At 37.4% G+C, this 20,875-nt stretch overlaps 1 protein-coding gene across 1 annotated transcript in view; it reads right to left on the bottom strand.

Moving 5' to 3' along the window:
* Window positions 1–1,503: 1,503 nt before the first annotated feature.
* Window positions 1,504–20,875, bottom strand: part of LOC104601626 (L-arabinokinase-like) — a 51,825-nt gene continuing 32,453 nt past the window's right edge. Inside the window, exons 22-30 of the mRNA XM_010265039.3 lie at window positions 18,941–19,028; window positions 15,969–16,012; window positions 15,765–15,860; window positions 15,612–15,688; window positions 12,703–12,921; window positions 12,300–12,465; window positions 2,626–2,697; window positions 2,217–2,420; window positions 1,504–1,944 (exon numbers count right to left, since the gene is read on the bottom strand). Of these exons, the coding sequence (XP_010263341.1) occupies window positions 1,822–1,944; window positions 2,217–2,420; window positions 2,626–2,697; window positions 12,300–12,465; window positions 12,703–12,921; window positions 15,612–15,688; window positions 15,765–15,860; window positions 15,969–16,012; window positions 18,941–19,028 (1,089 nt within the window). The 3' untranslated portion in view covers window positions 1,504–1,821. The remainder of the gene's footprint in view (window positions 1,945–2,216; window positions 2,421–2,625; window positions 2,698–12,299; window positions 12,466–12,702; window positions 12,922–15,611; window positions 15,689–15,764; window positions 15,861–15,968; window positions 16,013–18,940; window positions 19,029–20,875) is intronic.

Below are 20,875 nucleotides of genomic sequence, written 5' to 3'. Positions count from 1 at the left end.
CCCCCCAATGATTCATTTATTTAACTATCAAAAGTTAAGTAAATAAATACCTATATTAGCATTCCATCAACAAATGGGTGGAAAATGCCCATATCAATTATGTGATGTACTAGAATAGACATTTTAAATACCTAAGTTGCCATTCTACATGATTTTTAAAGTGGATCAACATTTTAATCAATCATGTTAAAAATGCCACATGGTTTGGTTCATGTTTCACAGTATGTAATATGCATTTATAATTAGATTTTAATCACTTTAAAGATGTGACAATGACATATTTACTACTGGTTAATTTATGTTTGAATTATGCTGCAGCAATTTCCATATAGTGCACCATAGATTTTGCTTGGATTATCATAGGGTTCATTGCACTAACAACAATTTATGTAAAAAAAGTAACTTTATTTTTAGTGATTTAAAGAAATAGAATAATTATAAAAATTTAGGGAAATTCATGATTTTAATGCCCTCATTAATTTTCATTGGTTTTCTAGTTTTATTTTTCCCAAACCTTTCACTCATGTTACAATACCCCCTTTGTTTTGGTAGCTTTCCTCACTTGCTACTATTCATGATGTGTATTTTATTATTAATTACTAAAATAAAAGTTACTTTCAAAATTAACTTAATTTACATGGCCGTTTTTAAGGAACTATATAGCCATCAAGCTATTAACTATTAAGAATTTAAGTAAAACTATTTTGAAGGACATGGTACCGGAAGAGCTCTGAACAATCAAAGTACCCCATGAATTTTGATGAGTACCACCTGATTGGTCACCTCTTTTATGATACCTATTGTTTGGCTCTAAGTTTTTCCAGTATCATATCCAAACCCATCATGACAATATATAAAAGTAAAAAAAAAAATTATAGAATAATTAATTCAGTAATTAAAGTACATCAATTGTATACAATCTTTGTCATGAACTCTTGCTCTTGGTTTCTTGGGTCTTCTACTTTCATACAGAGATAACATATTTTGTAGATTAATTATATATTTCTGCAACTATTAATTAATGATTTAACTTAAATTAATGTCTTTAAAGCATTTAGTAAAATGTAAAAAGCAATATAGTATGTTTATTGAGCCTAAGTAAAGCTTCTCCGATACTATAATGATTGTAATGTATTACTTCATACTTTCGTAGTTATTTCAATCTTAGATTTAACGTATTAATAAATCTATGAATCTAGTATAATGATTGTAATGAATCTGTGAATCCATTAATAAATCTATGAACATAAGAGTTTTATCAATGTTTTAATTGATGCTCTTATTATTATTTTTTATTTTTTCAGTTTGCCAAATTTAAAAATTACACTGTAAACGATAAGCACTGGTGCATTGTGATGTTTTGAACCTTGCCTGCAATAATGGTTGTTTGGCAGAGATAACAGGCTCTTTAAAAATAAGCTTTTGTTTTTGGATACATGAACAACGAGCATGTATGGTCAACCCTGTTTATTGTAGGACGGCATCCTATGCTGCTTCGTTCTTCAGCATAACAGAAAATCATTGTTAATAGACTGAGTAGTAGCTATGATCCATCACCTATGTAGTTAGTGATACACAGTGGAGGAATATCAGACAATGGTAAGTCAAAGGCCAAGCCCATCTCGTGAGAATCATCTTACCTGTTTTCTGTGTTATTATCCCCCCTCCCCCCGGCCACAGAGAGAGAGAGACCCATAGGGGATTTCATTGAATCATACTGGAGTTAATCAATACATTTATAATTTATTAAGTGCCTAGCATCTAGGATCTAAGATAACTATTTACTTCTCTAAATTAATGTTTGTTTGTGAATTAAATATACTAACTTAAGCTGGGAAGCACACACCGACGAATTTTCAGATAACCAAACTTTCCTGCACCTGGTGAAGAACCCTCAAAAAGAAATGGCAAATAGCCTGTGGCATCTTTGTATTTCTGTTGAATCTGAAGGTTCAAAAAATAAAAAAAAAGTTAGAGCACATTTGAAGAAAAAGAAGACAAAAGAACCACTTCAGTACGGTTTCCTAATCAAATATAGTGGCAGGATTTGCGGATAAAGAAACAGTTAATCCATTTGGACCAAGTGTATAAAGAATCCAAGCACACTAGCAGGCTGGATAGTGCTGCAAGCAGATGATAAATATCAGATGGAAGTCATAAACAGATCAATTTCTTCTCATTCTTCAACATTGACGACTGTGATGTAGGATAGTTACCTCAAGAATTTGTTCGCTGCTGCGCAGACAATTTCTTCCTATAACACAAACCGTCCCGCCAGAACCTCCACCTGTGATCTTTGCTCCAAACAAAGTCCCTGTTTTGGATTTAGACAATTTACTGTGCTGCATTTCTTGTACTAATTTTACAAGCCTGTCTGTTCCATCTGAACCGAGTCCACAAGAACTATAGCTATAGTGGCACTGCAATACAGAGATGCACTTATAAGTAAGAGAAGTTTTCTCTGCCACAACAATCTTAAATGGTCAAATTTCAAAGACAACTGGCAATACTGAGGAACATTTTGGAACTTAAATGAAGACATGCCAATATTCATAATGGAATACGAAACATCAGGTTTATTTTCACTATGAAATGAAATAATTTGTAAATAAGAAGAATAAGTACCTGATACATGAGTTCTCCAAGAGCACAAAGTTGTTCATCTGAGTTTTCAGCAGTCAGTAATGCTTTAAATGCCTGTGCATCAAATAACATGCAGAGTGAAGTATAGATCAAATTATCTTGAATCACAAAGGAAGATATTGATGATCTATTTATGTAATTAGTATATAAATTTTAATTTTTTTTAAATAAATAAAAATGATGCAGAGAATCACATCCAAAGAAATAAAAGAAAAAATCCTTTGGTTCTGAAGAAAGAATTAGTGGGATGAATAAATACTGATAATTCGAAGATAGTAAATGACAGGAGTTTCTGGTAATTTAAATTTTCTATTCACATGGTTGATATCGTAATTGATGTTGCTTCTTGTAACTGATTTGTAGAAAATTAAATGAACAGGTGAGGAGGTCATTAAGTACAGTCTTACTCCTTATTAGATATAAAAATAAGGCACCTCCCATCACACCCTTCCACTCCAATTCACCTAGGTTCATCTTACATCTTCCTATCAATGATATATCAACAAATAATCCATAATCTCAATTGCAGGTTGCAACTGTAATACTACAAAGAGAAAGAAACCCTCTATAAGAACATGGGTTAGATGAATAATAAATTTTGGTTGTAAACTGTGTTACTCAATCACAGTGATGTGAACAATGCTTAGATTTGATCCTGGTCAACCAGTGTTACTCAACCAACATTCTAAATGCACATTTTGTTTATGCATTTTGTAGATGGCACATGCCCATTGCCCCTTCTAAATCTTTCAAAGCCTGAATTGGATTCGGCAATCAAACCAGTGACCTAAACAGCTTGATCCTGTTTTATAGGCAATTTTGATGGGCTGTACAAACCACCCACTTCTAAACAGTTTGACGTCCACTTTGGATTTTAAAATATTGCTACTAATACAATAATTTCATTCATATGATGAAAAAATAAAAAGAACAGTCAAAATAATGCAGTGTATATAAGGATCCAAGGTGGGTAATTTGAGTGATCAAACAAGAATCCTCAAGGCTATATGGTTAATTCCTATATAATGGGCTTTGAAGAATGCTATTTGAGTGATCAAAATAGTGCATTTACAGGATCCAGTTTGGGCAATTTGCAAAAAAAAAAAAAAAAAAAATCAGTGAAGTATCTCAACGTGTATACCTTGCATCCCTATTTAGAAGGTTTGACCAATGCTAGCACATATTGCATTATTATTTTGTTATGGCAGTTTTTGACTTCTGTTTTTTTTTTTTTTTTTTGGGGGGGGGGGGGTGGTTCAAGTATTGGGGTAATAACAGTTTTTTTTTGATAAATGAGAGTAGTTTTATTAATTCAAAAAAATAGTAGTGCATTCAGCCTGGGAAGAGGCACGAGGTGTTACCTCCCCCTAGGACTGAGTCATAAACACTAAACAAACACAAGCCTGAAACACAGTTACAAAGTGGCCCAAAACAGATCTCCCCTTGACACCCCTTGCTTGGCCAAAGAATCAGCTATTGCATTTGCTGATCTGCTGACCCACTGAAACCTGACTGACATATTCCTTGTCAGCCATTTAACTTTACCAGATCCCTGTAGCCCCAACAAGCTGTCTCTGGACTTGTCAACCAGCCCACTACTACCTTGGAATCCCCTTCTACTATCAAATTATTCACTCCAAGTTGACTGGCCATCTGTATACCTTGTACCGCTGCTAGTATCTCTCCCCTTACAGAATCACCAACACCCACTGGTCCTGAAAATAGAGACAACATGTTGCTATCTTTGTCTCTCAGAATTCCTCCTATTCCAGATGGCCCTAGGTTACCTTGGCAGCTACCATCAAAATTCAGTTTTACCACTTCATCCGGTGGGGATTCCCATTCAGCTTGTGATTTGTTCTTTGTGGAGACTGTAGAAGCCACTGCTGCCCAGTTTCTCCTTAAGTCATCAAACGAGTAATCTGCCAACAAGTGTGAAGATTTTAGCCACGAGACTGTCGTTGTCATTATGCATTCCTTAATTTCAGCAAGACTTCTTTCCTTTTCTTGAAATATTCTAGCATTTCTCTCCTCCCATAAAGTCCACAAGGTAGCGGCTCTGATACATTTCCACATTAGCTTCCCTCTTTTTGTCAATCTCCCAAAGGCAACCGGAATGAACAGTAGCTTTACTTCGGAGGGCAAGTTCCACCTGCACCCAAATAGTGCAACAACCCAGTTCCAAATATTGGCAGCAAAAGAACACGATATTAGTAAATGGTTACAGTCCTTGAAAGCTGAACCACTGTAGTCGAAGTAGCAGAAAAGAGGAGAAGAAGAAGAGATGCTGAAAATGTCGAACTGTACTTGCAGTCGACCATGCCTTTATTTATATATAAGTGAAGTACAAAGTACAAGAATTTACTGGGATACCCCTGATTAGTGATGGGACACCCAGAAGACTTAAGACATAAACAAGATTAGGCCCATTAGCAAAGGCCCAGTTACAAGATAAGTTTAACATAAGAATGGGCTAATAGGAATTCTTATCAGCCGAACACACTCAAGCCTCCTAACATATCATTCTAACACTCCCCCTCAAGTTAAACATGGATATCAATCATGTTTAGCTTGCCAAGTATGTCCTTGAACTTTGTAGTTGCCAACCCTTTTGTTAATACATCTGCAGTCTGCATTTCTAATGGAGTATAAGGCACACAGAGTTCCCCTGAAACAATTCTCTCTCTTACAAAGTGTCGATCAATTTCAATATGTTTTGTCCTGTCATGTTGTACTGGATTATTGGCAATGTTGATAGGAGCTTTATTATCACAATACAACTTGAGAGGACCTTCAGTCTTGATACCAAGCTCATTAAGGAGAGTTTTGAGCCATAAGAGTTCAGCAACCCCATGTGCCATAGCTCGGTATTCTGCTTCTGCACTTGATCTAGCCACAACATTCTGCTTCTTACTGCGCCATGTGACTAGGTTTCCTCCGAAGAATGTACAGTAACCTGAGGTTGACTTTCTGTCTCCAACAGACCCAGCCCAATCAGCATCAGTGTAGGCTTCAATTCCAAGTCTGCTGTTCTTCCTGAATAGAATTCCTTTCCCTGGGCAAGTTTTCAAGTATCTTAGAATTCTTTCCACTGCTCTCATATAAGGAGTCTTTGGAGAGTGCATGAATTGACTGACAACATGCACTGCATAGGCAATGTCTGGCCGAGTGAGGGATAGGTACTGTTTTCCTACCAATTTTTGGTACCTTTCCTTATCACAGTATTCCTCACCCATTGATTCTTGTAATCCATGGTTCGGTTCTATTGGTGTGTCTGCTGGCCTGCACCCCATCATGCCTGTTTCTTCTAGGAGATCTAGCACATATTTTCGTTGACATATGTAGATTCCTTCTCTTGATTTAGCAACTTCAATCCCGAGAAAATATCTCAGATTTCCCAGGTCCTTGATCTCAAATTTTGAAGCTAAGAACTCCTTCAGCCTCTTCATCTCTTTCACATCATTTCCAGTAATCACCATATCATCCACATAAACAATGAGAGCTGTAAGTTTTTCATCCTGTCTCCTTGTAAACAATGTATGATCCGCACTGCTCTGAGTGTACCCTACTTTCTTCATGGCCGTACAAAGTCTCTCAAACCATGCCCGGGGAGATTGCTTCAAGCCATACAAAGCTTTCCTTAGTTTACACACCTTTCCAACATTATATCCAGGTGGGGGTTCCATGAATACCTCTTCATGTAGATCACCATTAAGGAAAGCATTCTTCACATCCAGCTGATGAAGTTCCCAAGAGAATTTTGCAGCTAATGACAGTAGAACCCTGATTGTGTTGAGCTTTGCTACCGGGGCAAAGGTTTCCTTGTAGTCAATTCCTTCATTTTGTGTATATCCCTTTGCCACAAGTCTGGCCTTGTATCTTTCAATTGACCCATCTTCCCTGTGCTTTACTGTGAATACCCACTTGCACCCAATAGTGCCTTTCCCTTCTGGCAGATCCACCAATTCCCATGTTCTTGCTTTCATTAGGGCTTTCATCTCTTCATTCATGGCTTCTTTCCATCTTGGATCAGATACCGCCTCTGAATATCTGGAAGGGACACATACAGAGGAAAGAGCAGACACAAAGGAATGATAGGTAGGTGATAAATGTGTGTAAGAGACATAATCGACTATGGAATGCCGAGTGGTGCAAGAATGAACAGGCTTACGGAGAGCAATGGGAAGATCCAAATCTGAATTGAGAGAGTGAGAATTACCTTGGATTGCAGAGACAGATTGATCTGAGTCCAACTGGTTGCAATCATGAGGTTGAGGGCCCTTCTTCCTTCTACTGTATGTAAGTATCTCTTTCTCTTGCCTGCTGGGATCATCAGGAGCATCAGTTGAAGCTGGAGATGTAACTGGCACAGCGGGAGTCTCACTAGGTCGATCCGGAATGTTACAACTAGGAGTAGTGGAAGGTGATGAAAGAGGAAGAAAAAAGAAGGGAGAATGAGAATCCTCTTCCATCCCACTAGTCTCCCCCTGAAGAGGATTCTGAGAAGATTGGAAATAGGGTTGAGACTCAAAAAAGACTACACCTTTGGTGACATATTTTTTCTTGGAGACAGGATCATAACACTTATACCCCTTTTGCGTAGGAGAGTAACCGAAAAAAATTCCCTTTGTAACCTTAGGATCCAGCTTGGTTTTCTTTGGATCCTTCACATGTATGAAGCATGTACATCCAAAAACCTGTGGGGGAAGAGGAAATTCTGGAAGAGTGGGACACAACACAGAGAAAGGGGTCTTCATACCCAGTACCTTAGATGGCATCTGATTTATCAGGTATGATGCAGTGAGAACAGCTTGAGACCAATATTGCTTGGGCACATTGTGCTGGAAAAATATAGCTTGAGCTGTCTCCATTAGGTGCCTGTTCTTGCGCTCAGCAACTCCATTTTGCTGAGGGGTGTAAGCACATGATGATTGATGTAACATGCCTTCGTCTTCCATGAATGAGTTCAGGGATCTTTCAAAATATTCAGCTGCATTGTCTGAACGGAATTGTTTAATCTTCTTATCAAATTGTGTTTCAACCATCTTGCAAAACATCATAGTTATCCGTGGAACTTCTTCACGTCCTTTTAACAGATAGATCCAAGTGCACCGAGAATAATGGTCGATAAAGCTGATAAAATAACGGAAGCCATCAATGGAGACAATGGGTGAAGGACCCCAAACATCAGAATGGACCAAATCAAAAGGGGCTTGAATTTCATTACTAGAAATTGGATACATTGATCTGCATTATTTTGACATTTGACACACATCACAAACTAAACTTTGACTTAGAATGCCCTTACATAAATCAGGAAACAACATTGCTAAAGAAGAAAAAGACAAATGACATAGCCTAGCATGCCACAAGTGCAGCCAAGCTCTTGACTCCACACTTTCTGGACTAGTAGTAGCAGAAGCTTGCAGTGCTGAACTGACATCTCCATCAAAATAGTAGAGGCCTTCATACTCATGACCACTCCCAATCGTTCTCCTCGTCAATCTGTCCTGGAAAACACAATGAGAGGGAAAAAAAGTTATACTGCAGTTCAAATTTCTTGTAAGCTTTGAAACAGACAACAAATTTGATGTAAGGCTAGGAACATGTAAGACTGATTTAAGAGAGAGATCCTTGCTTAGGTCAACCACTCCCTTTCCCGAGATGGTGGAGAGGGACCCATCAGCTACTCTCATAAAACCAAGCTGGATCCTAAGGCTACAAAGGGATTTTTTTTGGGTTACTCTCCTACGCAAAAGGGGTATAAGTGTTATGATCCTGTCTCCAAGAAAAAATATGTCACCAGAGATGTAGTCTTTTTTGAGTCTCAACCCTATTTCCAATCTTCTCAGAATCCTCTTCAGGGGAGACTAGTGGGATGGAAGAGGATTCTCATTCTCCCTTCTTTTTTCTTCCTCTTTCATCACCTTCCACTACTCCTAGCTGTAACATTCCGGGTCGACCTAGTGAGACTCCCGCTGTGCCAGTTACATCTCCAGCTTCAGGGTCTTACCTCCCTTGCGCCCTACAACCAAGGGAAACCCTAGGTCAAACCTTGTGTTGTTCTCCTGCAACCCTAGGGTTTCACAGCAACAACCCAGATAAAAAAAAAGTGAAATACAACAAGAAATAGGAGATGGCGTCGGTAGTAACCAGGAAGGTGCTCAATGCTCTAATACCATGAAAGCTGAACCACTGTAGTCGAAGTAGCAGAAAAGAGGAGAAGAAGAAGAGATGCTGAAAATGTCGAACTGTACTTGCAGTCGACCATGCCTTTATTTATATATAAGTGAAGTACAAAGTACAAGAATTTACTGGGATACCCATGATTAGTGATGGGACACCCAGAAGACTTAAGACATAAACAAGATTAGGCCCATTAGCAAAGGCCCAGTTACAAGATAAGTTTAACATAAGATGGGCTAATAGGAATTCTTATCAGCCGAACACACTCAAGCCTTCTAACATATCATTCTAACAGTCCTCACCCTTCACTTTACACAAGAAGCACCAATTTGGGGACAAACACAAGTTTTCTTCTTTTGCAAGTTTTCCACCGTATTGATCTTACCCAAGTAGGCTATCCAACAAAACACTGCTATTTTAGGAGGAATTGGCCTTGACCAGACCTCTTTAACAGGGAACACCTGAGAGGAGGGATTGGAGCAGAGGGTTTTAAAGAAAGAAGCACAAGTGAAGGAGCCAACCGAGGTTAGAGACCAAACCCTTTTGTCCAGGTTAGGGGGTCCAAGCACACTAAGTCTAGAAGCAAAAAAGAGCTCTGAAACACAAAGAAGTTCTTCATCCCTTAACCCTCTTCGAAACCCAAAATTCCAGTTTAAATCCAAAGGGCAAACCGGGGGTGAAACATGGTTTCTTTTTTTAAAGAGGGAGATGGAATAGAGAGAAGGAAAGCGGTCTTTTAGGGGTTGAGTGCTCACCCAAATATCTTCCCCAAAAAGAATGGAGTTTCCAGAACAAGCATCATACCTTACAAATTTGAGAAACTTTGGGAGAATGCCATAAATAGCCTTCTAATGTGTGGTGAGCGAAGCCCTTCGGGATACCTCCGCATCCCAACCTGATTCAGAACAACCATGGATACTGTTCACTACTTCATGCCACAACCTCTCCCTCTCCAAGGGCCACCTCCAAAGCCACTTACCTAAAAGAGCTTCATTCTTACTCATCACATTCCCTAAGCCTAGGCCTCCTTCATTTTTGCTTCTACTCACCACCTCCCACCTAATCAAGTGATCTTTTTTCTCTTCCCCATGTTCCCATAAGAAGTCCCTCATAAGTTTTTCCAACCTCTTTGCTTCCCTTCTAGGAATTCTAAAGACTGACAAGAAGCATAAAGGCAAGTTGGCTAGAGTTGCTTTAATCAAAGTAACTCTACCCCCTATGGAAATATAGTTTCTCTTCCAAGTTGTCAATCTTTTTTTGAACTTTTCCTCCACCAGTTTCTAGAACCTACTTCCTTTGGATTTGCGCTTAAGGGAAGTCCTAGGTAGGATAGAGGCCACTGAGACCAAGTGCAATCTAATGAGGCTTCTATAAACTCCACCTCCTCTCTACTCAAATTTATTCCCACAATACAACTTTTCTCAAAATTTATCTTCAAATTTGAGGCCCTCTCAAAGTGAATTATCAAATCCTTCAGATTTCTTACCTCCATCAGATCACAACCTTCACAAAAGATTATTATGTCATCTGCAAATTGAAGATGGGTTACTGAAACTCTATCTCTACCTATTCTCCACCCTCTTAAGGATCTGGCCCTATCCGCTTCTAAGAGAAGTCTACTAAAAGCATCATCAACTAAAGTGAATAGGAAAGGTGACATGGGGTCACCTTGTCTCAGACCCCTGCTAGCTGGGAAGAAGCTGTTAACCACTCCATTAACTAGGATGGAGTAATGGCAAGAGGAAAGGCAACCATTTATCCATTTGCACCATCTATCCCCAAACCTACACTTCCTTAGCACGAGTAATAAGAATCCCCTATCCACGAGGTCGTAAGCCTTTTCAAAATCTAGTTTACAAACATAACCTTTACGACCCGATCTCCTCATCTCCTCCACACATTCATTTGCTATTAGGAACTGATCTACTATTTGTCTCCCCTGAACAAAAGCTCCTTGGGCTTGGCTGATAGGACAAGGAGCACCTTTTTAATCCTCAAAGATAAGACCTTAGCCACGATCTTGTATACACTAGTCACCAGCTAATAGGTCGAAAGTCCTTTGGATGCTTTGCCTATTTCTTCTTGGGAATTAAGGCTAAAAAAGTAGCGTTAACTCCACGACTAATCACTGAATTATCCTCGAATTCCTTGAAGACCTCAATCAAGTCTTCCTTGATTATGTCCCAACAATCTTGAAAGAAAGCCATTGTGAAACCGTCCGACCCTGGTGCTTTAGATCTATTCATGGAGAAAATAGCTTTTCTTATTTCTTCCTCCTCAAAATTCCATTCTAGCCAGCTTCTACTCTCTTCTGGAAGCCTCTGCCAGGTCACACCTTCCAACTCCACACTAGGACCTAGGGGCTTCCTTAATATGGATTTGAAATGGTCAACAAAACAATTGGCTATCCTCTCTTGGGAATCAAGGACTAGTCCATCCACTTCCAGTTTGGAAACTAGGTTTTTCCTTCTCCTTCCATTGGCTATTTCATGAAAAAATTTAGTGTTCCCATCTCCTTCCTTGAGCCACCTGCATCTAGACTTCTGTCTCCAAGAAATTTCTTCTCTCAAAATGACTTCATCAAACTCTCTTTTTAGTTTCCATCTCCGATCTCTATCTTAAGAGTTTATGACCCTTTGGGATTCCTTTGCATCTAATTCCTCTATTTGGGTCATCAAAGAGGATTTCAATTCTTCTATTCTTCCAAAATGCTCCCCATTCCAAAATACTCCCTATTCCTTTGCATTAAAGCTCACTTGTTTACCTCTAGAACTTGCTCCTGAAAAAAACTTCTTCACCCATTCGATCACTTACAAACCTTCCAACAGTATTGTAGTTTTCTTTGCCTCCCTAATCTTCAAGCTCTGCAAGCCTCTGATTTTCAACTCTTCAAGGATGAGGTCTTTTGCTTCAATCTTCATTGCTTTCCTCCATCTTGCAACTTCTACAAACCTATTCTCCATTAAGCCTTGTATTGGGGTAATAACAGTTGTGGAAAGGTCCATGCCAAAATGTTGGTTGCATTCTGGAATGCCAATTTTTATGTTCAAATAATTAATTAAATGGTTTTCTGAGAATATCAGCACCAGTGCTTAATACGCAATGTGCAGATAAATACACCCTTGCAACTTTATCATAGAACAAAAAAGGATACAAGCATTACTACCTCTTTCCTCCACCAACTCTAATTATCTTTTCATTTCTTTTGACTCAACTAAAGATGGTGTCAAAATATTTAATCTTGACGACAACATGTTTGAAAGGAGTTGAAATTCTCTAACCAACTCTTAGTCTGAAATAGATGAAAAGGTTTTCTATCTATTCTCCAAATGTTCTTAAAAGTGTAGGTATACTTGCTAGTTTCCTCATCCCCTCTTCCAATTATATGTCTAATTCAGGGTCCTGAAAAAACTCAGCTTTTCACATACACCAAGAGGAAGAAAGTAAGAAACAAAGCAATAATAACTAACCTTGACACGGAAATTTTCATATATAGGATGTTGAGCAGCTGCTTTCACTCCATAGTTGTGCTTATGGTCAATCACTGTTACTGAATCATTGTGATCAGTGTACTTCTCTAGGAATGCCCCACCAAGCATAGACTCAGGAAGTCTCTTTGCATAGACTGACTCATATCTGTGTTAGGAGATAAAGAAATCAGAAAAGTATCCTACCTTATTAAATAATAACATGATATGTCTGAATCTCAACCATATACAAACAGGAATGATATGACTGACTCGTACTGTTTTTACACAAAACAGTAAAAATATAAACAAAAGCAAAACATATAAAAATATAATGCATGATCTATTAATCTGTTTGATGCCAATCTAGGACTTTCTAAATATGCCAGAAGAACTTTGTGAAAACCTGTGAGGAGACAGGTTGCACAAGTAGTCTAATGAAGATTCATCTTCAAGAAGTTCACCATCGTCCTCTTCCAAGTCATCAGAAATTATCCCATCCATATGCTTCTGAGAATTAGCACTTGATAATGCGTGGGATAACAGTGAAGATGCAATAGATTTTATCATCTTTCGACCCATGAAGGTGCCAATTCTCACAGATCCATAGTCTGTGCCACCAATACTGCAAATAATGCCAATCAAATAATTAAGCTGGAATAAAAGAAGGATCAATGATATAGAATAATACAAATTCAGGACAAAAGTCAACCTAACAAAATAGGCCTTATGGCATTTAAAAGTCATACTAGTATCTATTTGCTGGAATCTGAGATCAGATTCAGATTCTGTGCCCACATCTTACACTTGTTATCAGGATGGCATGGACATGGGAACAGAATCAAAAATCAAATATGCTTTTCAAGACAAACCTAGCAAAATTCAACACAATAAAGAACAACAAACTAGAACAAATAATAGTTGAAGGAACAATAAGAGTTATTTTTTGTTGGTATGTAACATTAAATATCAAAACAAGAGTGGAGTAGGTTAACATGAATGAGCAGTAAATCTCATGGAAAAAATATATAAATAGTAAAATTAAGTCCATGAAACCAAATACCCCCAAGAAACCAAATGCCCATCCATAAATTCCAGGCCAAAGTAGTTCTTACCCAGACTAACAATATGCATAGAAGATCACGAGACAATTAATTCTCCCAAAGAATAGACAGGAAATTAAGCTTTTTTCCACCCCATCCATCCCTAGGAAGCCCCTCTTAATCCAATCTTCCACCTCTTATATCCCCCCCGCCCCCCATGAAGAAACCAATTCATCTGGCTTAGGTCACCATCTCATCAATAGACATAATTGATGCCTCACAACCCTCCAAAAATTTAAGTGCACCAACCTGATGATCTTAAATTCTTGAGTAAAACACTCTCCTCCAGAGTCTTCCCCTTTCTTGGCCTCATACCATTCCAAACACACACACACATAGCCTAAGATGTTTGAGACACGCAGCAGAAACAACAGAAGAGAGCACCCTAAGACAAAAAGCTAACATGGTTACACCTAGATCCTCAGGAAAATAATGTTCTCTCTTTAGTTGGAGCGAAGAACTGCTCACAACCTCATCAAACCTAGATGCACAATGGCCAACAGAGGATCTAGGAGTCAAAACACCCAAATTTTCACAACCTCACCCCTAGATCCTCAGGAAAATAATGTTCTCTCTTTAGTTGATCAAGGATTCACAAACACCCAAAATTCCTAAGCACAAGATGTCGAAAATGTTTTACAACAAACCTCACCCCTAGACCTTCAATCATAGGTGGTGTGTTTAGGATTGCTATAGGGTCATGTTAGCTATATATATACTCAGGGCCAACAGGAAGGGCTTGTTAAGCTGTGAAAATATATTAGTTTGAGAAACATAATGGTGGAAGGGGACTCTAGATGGTTGTGATACTAATTAACAACAAAAATCAAGGGTCATGGCAGTACCAACATACTGCGAGAGATAAGATCCTTAGGCATGGAAATGGAAACAACAATTTCATGGGTGCAAAGCTCAGAAAATAGTTCAGTTGATGCAATGGACAAACAAGGTGTGAACAAGGATCAGTTGTTCCAAGGGAAACTGCTCAATATATGAATGTAGTTGCTTACTGTTAAGAGGCTAGGTAGAAGCTGCTGCTAGTCTACATTCTAGGGATGAAGCATCCATCTTTCTTTTTCATAATATTAATAAAATTTAACAGTTGCAAATCATCACCATTATCATCGTTATCCAAGTTTATTACAACTATATGGGATTGGCTACATATATAACACTTGCCAATTATGGTGTGTTGCTTTCAGGGACTGTACAAAATTTAACAGTTGCCAATTCCAATCTCCCACCCCCACCCAAAAAAAAGAAGAAAAAAAGGCACACCATTGATCTATATCTGTAAGAAAAAGACTAGTTTATCCTATGTCACACACCATTAAACCATATAAATGAAATCCCTACATGCCTCCAATAGCCTTAAATAGAGAGCTATTCCAACCCCAACGAGAAGCTCAAAACATCTATAATGGGGTTCAACCCACATATATTTTAAGGATCATAATATTGGCCTTGACCTTTTCACTACAAAATAAGAGACAAATACACCACTCCATGGCCTTTGAATCCCTACGAAACTGAAAACCTTCCATCTCTCAACCATCCAGCTCTCTGCTACCTCTAGTCTAAGCTTTACCTGTGGCAACCCTAATGTGAAGAATATGTCTATGTGGGGATAAAGTCCATGAAAATAATATTAAAATAAAAATAAAAAAGGGAGACTATTTGTAAGTTGTAACTATGGTCATTTTTTGGTAATAACAGAAGAATTTTATTAAAATTGGTGAATAACTACTGTCATAATTTTTTTTGATAAATGACTACTGTCATAATTTTTTCATTATTAATTTTTTTAAAATTGGTGAATCTATTGTCATTGTACTAGCCTTTGTCCCAAGCCCAGATAAAGGATGAGAGTTCTTTCAGGTTGGAAATTCATACAAAAACACCGGTCTAACCTTTAAAGACATGAAACCCCAATTAGTCACAATGATTCTTAGTTAAGTTCTTTTAGTAGTAGTAAAACCAAAGCCCATGTAACTTCTGCTTATGAAATAAAATAGAGGCATAGAAAAACACTTAATGAACAAAGCTTCAGAGCAGGGAGGGACAATGCCACGAGAGAAGAAAAAGAATGATGTAACAAATCTCTCAATAGAGGATGAGATAAAAAAAAGTTTTCCCATGAGGTTTATACTTAATCTATGATTTCCAACAATGGAAGATTGTGATAAAAAAGCACCATATGATGAGCTAATACCTGTGTCTTATTCCTGAATCAATACCCCAGAATCTTATATGAGTGGGGATGTTCACAAGTCCTATTACTTCAGCAGGCTGCAGAGGATCAAAGAAAACTATGAAGCTAGAAAACATGTAAAACAACTTCTTTTTGCACACTAAAAATGCATACCTGGCATATCATTGCAAGAAGTTTGTTAGCTTCACCACATGCTGATGTCATCTGGTCCATCACACCACATGGAGCTCCAACAATATGATTCTCAACCTGTCAAATGTTTATTATCATAAGTATGGACAATCTTATACATGTAGCCATCTTTTTCTTTTCAAAATGTAAAAGAGCATAACTAAAAGGCAGTGCATATGGCCATGCCTTTTGACAAAGCAAAGCAAGATCTCTTGGGTTGATGTCCAGTCCTGCAAGAAAAGAATGGGCAAACTCATTTTTCTTCTGTAAAATAGTACATCATGAGGTTGTTAATATGGATTTCACATGTTTGCATATAGAATTCCTAGAATTCCACATTAGCTGATTATACAGGTATCTTTTCAATTTATATGCTAAATTAGTTACACTTTCAAATTTGTACCAATACTAATTTTAGCCATGGCATCTACAAAATATTTTGTGCCCCTTAGGTATGAAATAAGTCGAGAATTTATAATGCCAACATAATTCCCTATCTGATCATAAAGCCATCTTCAAAACTTGCAGACATTTCCAGAGTCAAGCTCCAAATATTGAATCATATCATAATTAGGTCAACTCAGTTTCAAGGATTATTTTCCTTGAAAATAATCGTGAATATGATCCATATAAATTCTGCATAGAAGAGTTTGTAAACCAACAACATTTATAGCAACAATAACATTGTTCTAGGGTGCAACGTTTTGAATTATCTCATTAAATATCAAATTTAAACTCGGTCTAAGTGGCATGATGCAGAGGATGACAAGAACATTAACATAACATGATTTACAACGCAAACTACAAAATAAATAGGGATTTAAATAATAGAATGAGGCCTTATAATATCTAATAATTTCTTTAGAAGGGTATGACAAGATAAACATATATAAACTGGAGGATCTAGATACTTAATGGTTCAATTCCATAATAAGTGAAGTTTATCAACAACAAATAAAATGATGAATGAAACTGTTTGCCAAGGGAACAGGAATGAGTCTTTAATCCATTAGGGTCCAAAATATCTTAATGGATGTTCTCTTGATGTAAAATCATGTTTAGTTCAATACTCATATTACATAGAATGCTTGAACAGTCATACTATGTGGCAGAATAAGTATCGCCAAATCTTCCTTAAACAACAACTATATCCATGATAATTGCAAAGCCAAAAGGTAACTCTCTCACCCTCATTGTTTTAAAACTGCTGATTATTCTTAAAGATAGTCCAAATACCACATGCTGGGACAGTAAAATTCTTAGATTCTAGATGTAACCTGAATTTTGTAAGTTTCCTTGGACTGGAATTTTCAGATTGCAAAGCTAGATTAATCTCAAGCCAACTTGGTTCAGATTTAAACCCAACTATTTGGGGTCAGTTACATGAATCCTATACCATCATTCTGCTCTATCAAGAACCATATTTCTGTCAAATTATAAATTCTTATGTGTCATTTCTAATACCAGCCCATGTGCACTTATAGAGTGTTTTACTTGCACCAAGTTGCTCCATCTAATTGGGGCTGTAATTGGTCATCTATGCACATGACAAACAATTTCAGCTGACTTTTCCTCATCTTGTCATCAAATTATAAATTCTTATGTGTCATTTCTAATACCAGCCCATGTGCACTTATAGAGTATTTTACTTGCACCAAGTTGCTCCATCTAATTGGGGCTGTCTTTGGTCATCTATGCACATGACAAAAACAATTTCAGCTAACTTTGCCTCATCTTGTCATCAATTGAGGCAACATATAATTCTTCTTTGTTCCATATATTTAGTCTCATAGGTATTATTCCGATCACACAGCAAACCAGATGAACCCCTCCACTTCAGTCACTCTGCCCTACTTCTATGGGTAATGCCATGCCCCTTAAATTTCTCCTTGTTTATGCATGGTTGATCCAATGTACTAGAAGTGATTAGGTTGAGACATATCCAACTCAAAAAGCTTGGTTTCACCATGATTATTACAATGATTCCACTAAATCTGTAATGCATATATTATATCTTACTTCAACTTGTACTGAAAGCTTTTGATAGTATCTAGGCCGAATCATTTTTGCCTCCGGGTCGCAGGTCACTGGTTCGACCGGCTGAGCAGAACAGTTCAGACCAGCCATGTCAGCACATATGTATTTATATATATACATATATGTCTATATGTATATATATGTGTATAAATATATATGTTAGCAGTAAATAATGTATAAATATATTTTAGATATGTTAATATGTATTATTTTATATTTAAAATATGTTTTTTAATTCAGTTTTTAATTTTTTATTTATAAAAATATTAAAGGCTGCAATTGGAGGCCAAAAAAGGCTTTTTTTTTTGCAAAAATAGAGGGGCAAGGCACCCTTGGCCCCTTGGGACACATAGATCTCGAAAAGTTACCCAAAATAAAAAAATACCCCAATTGGACATCAGAGTGCAAAGTTATGGCCTCCAAAAGTCTTGTATGCATTGAGTGTGAAACCCGTGACCCGGTCACCGGGTCAAACGAGTCAACAGTCGAACCGGCTGGGTCAAGTGGTTCTTGACCAAGTCAACGGTTTTTTGATCGTCTAGTGGGTCGTAACAGAACCAGACTCAAAATCCTGACCGGGTGACGGTTCAAACGGTTCGACCGCCTGTGTCAATGACAGGTTGAAAACATTGAACATACCACCTCTTCTTTTCCCTCATAAATTTTCTCTTTTTGTACATCCTCTTCTTGCGCTAAATCTAATCTACTTTTACAAACCAGTAATATACTAGTGAAAATGACAACTTGTTTACTGATTGGTTCTTTTTTTCACTTGTGATATGAAGCTGATATTTTAGAACAAAGAATGAGATTTAATTGCCTTTAGATGGAAAAGGGAAGGAGAATAAGGGTACTGATATTAACAATAAGATGTATTAGGAAATTAAAGATGATTCTATTAATTAGAGATCAGATTTAATAGGAGATTTTTTACCACAAAATCTAAATTGAAACATGATTAGCATTTCCATAAGTGCTAGGCTGAGTTCTAATTGAACTATGAAAGAAATATCAACTGCTGAGAATGGGTATAACTTGCAAATCCACATAAAATATAACCCAAGAAAAATAAAATTGATAACAAAATTTTCAGGTAGAAATAAGAAGGTAAATATAGTAACCATGAGCAGCAGCTATTGCAGACATGCTAGCAACCTCCACTGCTGCAGAAGATGATACACCTTTTCCTTCTGGGACTGCGGAGGATACCTAAAAATTCATTATTTAACATCAAACAGATGACAATATTAATGATATAATGATATATATACCTATAATTGTCTTGAACTCTTGATGGGTGAACAAATCAAAACCAGTAATCTAATAATTACCAGTTCTTAACACTACAAAAATTAGGAAAACCAGTATAAAACAGATTGAATAGATAAACAGCATATTAGGTCCAAATGCTTGCTAAAAATGTAGTAGATACAGCTTGACTTAGAAAAACTAAAAGGAAAAGTGAGATGAACCTGCAGACTTTAGGGCTACATTGGAAACACAAGATGACTACTTACAGAATGCAGGGGAAAGGAAATCAAATTCCTACGCTTTTAGTTTGTCAACTTGTTTGTTTCTATAGGGAATATTTTTTTTCTATTGGCTTGAGATAGCTCTTTATTAACTTGTGCAAAAGAATGAAATACAGTGCAAGTGTGCCAAGCACCCCCTTGGCACATTTATTTACTTTTTGGAATTTTATTTTATCTGAGAACTTTATCTCTATGGAAACTAGAAACCCCTTTAGAAGGTTTTACCTGAGTCAAGACACTGCAGATATGTCAGTAACCAAAAGTACCTCATACTTGTAGGATCTTGTTCTTGGGGCATGGAAGGGAAACTTTTCCCTTGGCTCTCTCGTGGAGTCATGGAAGGGAAACTTTTCCCTTGGGGCATGATCATCATCATCATTTTTTATCTTTTTTTCTTGCCTTCTTTTTTTGAGACAAGAGCAGGGGCTTTACCCCTTATTCTCCTTCATCATTTTTGAGGGTTTTTTATTTCTCTTTTCTGAGACAAAACAGGTGCTTTGCCCTTCCTTTTCCTTATTTTTATGATTTTTCTTCTTTTTTTCTATGACAAAAACAATGGTTCAGCCCCTTATTTTCCTAGGTGATGATTATTTTTTAGAAACAAACCTTGAAACATTAGGAAGAGAAGGGTTATTTCTGATACACAAACCTTGAAACACTAGGAAAAGCAAGGTTACATTTGAAACACTAGGCAACACCTGGGTAGGCGTCTAAGTGACTAGGCGACTAACCGCTCTCCTGTCGCCTAGGGTTGCCTTGGTGCCTTGAAATCTATGCTATAGAAAAACCATCTTAGAGAAAAGACAGATCTCAGAAAAGAGAGTACCTTACAGGCCATGTCCATTGTTAAAATTATGGGCCCTTAAGTCATTTCTCACCACAACCCATGCCATTGTTGGCTTGTGCCCCTTTCTCTGATTTCCACTCTTATTATTTTGATCAGCAAGTGAAGGTGGATTTCATTAATGAAAAAAGCATATTACAAACATAAGATCTAGTACGCTAGCCTCAGCTAGCTAGCCAATAATTACAATATAATTATAAGGCAGATTACAGCAGAATAACCACCCCCCAATATAGATCATTCCTATTAACCCCAATCTTGGCTAGGCCATCAGCCAACACATTTGCAGATCTAAGAGTCTACGTAAGTGAGCAATCCAATTCAATAATCAGGATCTATATCTCTTTGAGAGCATATCTAAATCTCCATACCCCTGTCTTACCACTTTTCAACTTCAATTAAAATATTTCTAAAGTTGGCAGATTTGGCCTGACTTAACCCTGTTAGGATTTCAATTATCTCTGCTGTAATTGAGTCACCCTCGCTTAGTGGACCTGAATATTTTGCAAGTATAGACCCTCTTCATTTCTGAAATCTCACAAAATACCTGCTGAGGGACCCAGATTGCCTCTACTACACCCATAAAAGTTCAATTTGATCCAATTAAGTTGTGGTGGGCTCCACAGGCACCTCCAAGCTGTCATTGAATATGAGGAAGAAACTGCTATTTGCTGCCAATT

Source organism: Nelumbo nucifera, chromosome 8 (genome assembly GCF_055504915.1).
Source record: "Nelumbo nucifera cultivar China Antique chromosome 8, China Antique-T2T, whole genome shotgun sequence".
NCBI lineage: Eukaryota > Viridiplantae > Streptophyta > Magnoliopsida > Proteales > Nelumbonaceae > Nelumbo > Nelumbo nucifera.
The sequence above is the reverse complement of the archived record's forward strand: the minus strand, read 5'-3'. Positions and strand labels throughout refer to the sequence as shown.